The sequence below is a fragment of the Otolemur garnettii genome, unplaced genomic scaffold (genome assembly GCF_000181295.1).
Source record: "Otolemur garnettii isolate 467f Iridium unplaced genomic scaffold, OtoGar3 scaffold00083, whole genome shotgun sequence".
Taxonomy (NCBI): Eukaryota; Metazoa; Chordata; class Mammalia; order Primates; family Galagidae; genus Otolemur; species Otolemur garnettii.
Window position 1 is genome coordinate 8319504 of NW_003852478.1, and position 4743 is coordinate 8324246.

General features: G+C 49.2%; 1 protein-coding gene across 1 annotated transcript in view; it reads left to right on the plus strand.

Moving 5' to 3' along the window:
• Window positions 1-1728: 1728 nt before the first annotated feature.
• TMEM165 (transmembrane protein 165) overlaps window positions 1729-4743 on the plus strand; it is a 30389-nt gene continuing 27374 nt past the window's right edge. The window contains exon 1 of the mRNA XM_003794611.2: window positions 1729-2198. Coding sequence (XP_003794659.1) covers window positions 2004-2198 — 195 coding nt within the window. The 5' untranslated portion in view covers window positions 1729-2003. The remainder of the gene's footprint in view (window positions 2199-4743) is intronic.

The following is a 4743-nucleotide window of genomic DNA, read 5'->3' on the forward strand; positions in this document are numbered from 1 at the left end:
GGCCCCCAAGCTTCCCTCTCAGGGCCCAGGTAAGCACAGTGAATCCTGTGTGCATCCACGGGAGGTAGCTGACAGAGTCTGGACCTCTGGGTTTTCTGTTATCATTGCCTTGGAGGACACAAACATTTGCGCTCCAGGGAAGAACTGGGAGGCACAGTTGCACTCCAAACCATGTGGGAGGCATCTGGTTACTGATACAATAGCAGAAGCATGCCTGTGCTACAGTATGAAGACGTGAATTCTGTCAGGGGAGGTGGTGGGGAAGGCTTCTGAGCAAGACCTGAACAGGTTTTGGAAGTACAGGCAGGAGTTTACAAAGAAAGAATGGAGAAAGGGAGTCAGGGACAGGAAGACCAGCATGGCCCAAAGCATTACTAAACTGTGACACAGCTCTGGTGACATAGCTCTGCAGCCTCAGTGAACTCAAAGGAGGGTGTGCCCACTTTGCCACAGACAGTTTTGATGCATTACTTTCTTGTTTCAGTAATTCATGATAACCTTCCTTAGGTCTTTTCTGAGTACAGATTTAATATATGCAAGTATATGTAAAGTACTTAGAATTGTACCGGGCACGTGATTCGCACTATTTGGTTTGTCTGTCTGTTTTTAGGGGCTGAGTCTTAGTCCAAGGCCAACTTTTGGCACTTAAATAGGTTAACTTTTCTCTTTATAAGATGTAAAAATATTCCCAAGCCTAATTAAACATTCTTTCTTGTTTTATAATCTTGCCCACCTCAACCTCCATCCTGCAAAAATCCTCAACACTCAATTTTTTTCTTTTTCCAGAGACAGCGTCTCCCTCTGTGGGTTAGAGTGCAGCGGCATCATCATAGCTCAGTGTAACCTTAAACTCCCAGGGTCAAGCAATCCTCATGCCTCAGCTCCCCAGCAGCTGCCACCGTGCCCAGCTATTTTTTATTTTTTTATTTTTTGTCAGATGTGTGTGCGGGAGTCACCCTATGTTGCTCAGGCTGGTCTCCAACTCTTGGGCTCAAGGGGTCCTCCCACCTCAGCCTCCCAAAGTGCTAGGATTACCAGTCAACGCCACAAACCCCAGCCTCGTAAGCACTCAATTTGAAAAGCCGAACATTTTAATGAGTCAATCTGCGGAGCAGCACCAAACAAGTGCTCCCAAGCATAAAGGCAATTCCTGGACAAGGGCAACATTAGAAGTTTTGGTCTGGGGCTAAATTATAGGCAAACAGTATGTTAAAACAAGACTTGAAAATTTTCATGTTATTTCCAAATTTCATTTCAAAGCTTTTTTTTTTTAAGTAGCAATTTGAGCTCCTAAGAAGATCCTCTGTCAGGCGGCCTCGAGGAGGGTGGCTCATGGCTCAGAGAATCGGTGAGAAAGCAAGGAGCAGGGCTGGGTGTGGCGGTTCCCGAAGGCAAGTGCCACGTAGCCAGAGGCGCACGAACTAATTTGACATCTAAGACAGGCGAAGAGTAGGGGAAGGCTGGTCTGGATGTTAGGGCGGAAGGTTGAGGAGGAAGCAGACGTAAGGAGCCCTGCAGTCCTGGGACCGCGGGGCAGAGAGAGAGAGTGGGGCAGAGGGTCCCGGGCGCAGGCGGGATGATGTCAGGAGAGGAAGGTCACGCGTCACCGGGGATACCAGGCCGCCGCGTAGAGGCCAAGGCGACCCGGGCACTGCCGCACCCCAACCTGGCCGCTGACGTCACGACGCCGAGGCGGACGCCGGGCCAATGGGAGGCCCTCGCGGGCAGGGGCGGGGCCCAGGAGCTGGGGCCGGGCCTCGCTGAGGCGGTTGGCAGAGTTCTGCGCGGCCGCGGCTGGGAGGACCAGGATCGAGCCGGTGGCTGCGGACTCCCGCCTGCCCTGCGCCGCCCGCCCGCCTCCCCACCGCCGCATGGTGCCGACTGCTCACTGAGTGGCGGCGGCGAGGCGTGAGTTACGCGCCGCGGAGGCGGCTTGGGTCTAAGCTTCCCGTCGCCGGCACTTCCCCCTGCGGCGCCCGTGCGCGGCCGGGTGGGCTGGAGGGATGGCGGCCCCGGGGAGCGGCCGTGCATCGGCGCCCCGGCTGCTTCTGCTCTTGCTGGTTCCGCTCCTGTGGGCCGGGGTCCGGGCCGGCCCCGACGAAGACCTTAGTCACCGGAACAAAGAACCAGCGGCGCCTGCTCAGCAGCTGCAGCCGCAGCCGGCGGCCGTGCAGGGCCCCGAGCCGGCCCGGGCCGAGGTGAGCCGGCCGGGTAGGGCGGCGGGGGATGGGATGGGATGGGATGGGCGCGGCTGCGGAGCCGGCCCTGCCGGGTACCAGGCTGGGGCCCGCCGCCTTCCGCTCGGACGCGGGCTGGAGGAAGGGAGCCGATGGGCTGCGCTTTTTCCAGGCGAGGCCTGGCCTTGCCGGCCCCTTCTGGAGGGCGGAGAGCCCGGCAGGGAGCCGGCTGTGAGCCTGCAGTTCCCGGGGACCGAGATGCTGCTGGGCAGCGGGCGCCGTATTGCTCTGGTGTGTGGTAGAGTAGCTGGAAATCTAAGTAGAAACTTTTTAACAGAAGGCAGCAGGAAGACTTTATGTATTCCCTGAGGATAAATGACACCGACCCTTTCAGCGTTGAAACAGCTTATCCAAAACTGCTTACCCAAATTCAGCTAAGCATGGCCTGTGGTTTTTGCCAGATAAATTTGGATTATGAATCGTGACTCTCAGATCTCATAAATGTGCTTTGGCTTGCAGAAAGTAGCCGTTAGGAACGCAGAGGAATGATCAGTTTTTGACAGTACACAGCTGCAGTGGCTTGAGATGCCGAAACTAGATATAAGTAAACCAGGATTCTTTATTTTGTTTAGATATTAATTAATTTCTTAACCTGTATTAGTAGAATCACTCCTTTCTTAGTCACTTGGAAGCATTTCAAGATTTCTTCCCTCTGCTAGTCTTGGGCCCTTTGGCCATTTACAGTTTTGACTTCTCAATTCCGACCTCCTTAGTCTTTCCTGGCAGGGCGGGTCTGAAGCTCAACTGCCTCCTCCCACCCAGGCAGCCTCCACCGTGTCTCCACCCAACTAATCTTCCTTCCTTAACCTCGCATTTTACCATCTTCTCAGAAATGCTTGGTGACTGGCTCCTGCGTGCTGATTTCAGTCCTGCCTTTTTTAGCAGGGTGATATTCAGGTTTAATGATTTTGCTGCAGCCGCCCTCCAGCCATATGCTGTGCTCAAAAAATGGATGTGCTTCAAGAACCCTTAGGGACGTGCCATGTGCTCCCTTGCCAGGCGACTCTCTCCCCAACAAAAGACTTCCTCTTAAAAAAAAAAAAAAGGCCTAGAGCAGTGGGGACCTACTCTTTGTGAGGTCCTTTCCTAAAACTTCCTGGTTGAAAGTGAGTAAGTTACTTTCCACGTCGTTGAATGTTACCTTGTTACACGTTTCACCCTGGGGTCCCACAGACCGCGTGCAGATTATTTGAGGACTGTTTTGCTTATCCGTGGTGTTGGCTATGTTGGAAAGTATGCACAGACCTTTTTTTTCTTTTTTTGCTCATCAGCTGTCCTTAGTGTTTATGTATTTTTTTCAGAAAAGAAAAAAAAGAAAGGTTGGATCCTCCTGGCAGAGGATGGAAATTTCTGAGAGATTGATTTTGGTTTTACTAAGCGAGAACTTTCTAAGAATTAGAGTTATCCTGAATGTAGTAATCAATCTTGAGAAATAATGAAATTCTCCTTACCGGAAGTACTCAGAAAGAAGTTGAATAACTGATTACCTGTTAGGAGATTCCTGCATGGGAAGAAAGCTGGGATTTCAAGTAATGCAAGTTACTATTCTGTGGACTGACTCTGTACTTGCTCCAGCCAGTTAAGCAGGGGGAGCAGGGGCCATCTCCTTACAGAAGAGGAAACCTGGGTTTGGAAGGAGTGTCCTTCTAAAGCCACAGAGCTAGAAGCTCGTTTTCAGAAGAACCAGAATTAGAATCTGAATCTCTGTGTCTTACCAGGTTTTATTAGCATTCATTATATCATACTAGAAGTCTTTTAACCTGTTATATTTAATTCATTAATGAATTTTAGTGGTTTATTATTGTACAGTGTGCTGACATAGGTCTTTGGTCCTGAAGGCTGCCTTCCTTTCCCCTTTTGTGGGAGTGGATAACATTTTATTTCTGTCTTATGGCATGATTACACATACACACTGCTGCTTTGGGTGCCTGCAAGTTGCCTACATGCTTTATCTGCCCCACTAGCTTTCGAATGTCTTGAGAGCTCGGCTGTGGCTTTTTCTTTTTTCTTTGTCTCTTCCATTCCACAAAACCTTGCCTATCGGCATTTATTAAATAATTTTCTAGGAATGAACTGAAATGTTTGCATCTCAAGTTCATATCAGCTGTTAAATACCTTTATGGAAAAAATGGCTATAAAACTCAACCAGAATAAGAACTATTTTTAATAGTATCTTTCTAGCCTTTATTTTAGTTATCATCTGTTGCCTGAAAATGTGTTTATTTATTAATGGATTGGTGTTGATTTAGAAAATTTAGTTTCAGCTAATCATCTAGTTAAATTCTAGGACTCTGTAAAGTTTTACAAAAGTAAGAAAAGATCAAAAGCATTAAATAATGTCCCACTATAGCAGAGATACATAGTATAGTTCTGATCACAGGTGTACAAGAAATGCACATTGGTTTAAAACAGTAACTGAGAAAATGACATGAAGGCTATGTTGACCAGTTTGATGGAAGTATTTCAGATTGCATGTGAAAACCCCACACTGTACCCCAGAAGTGCA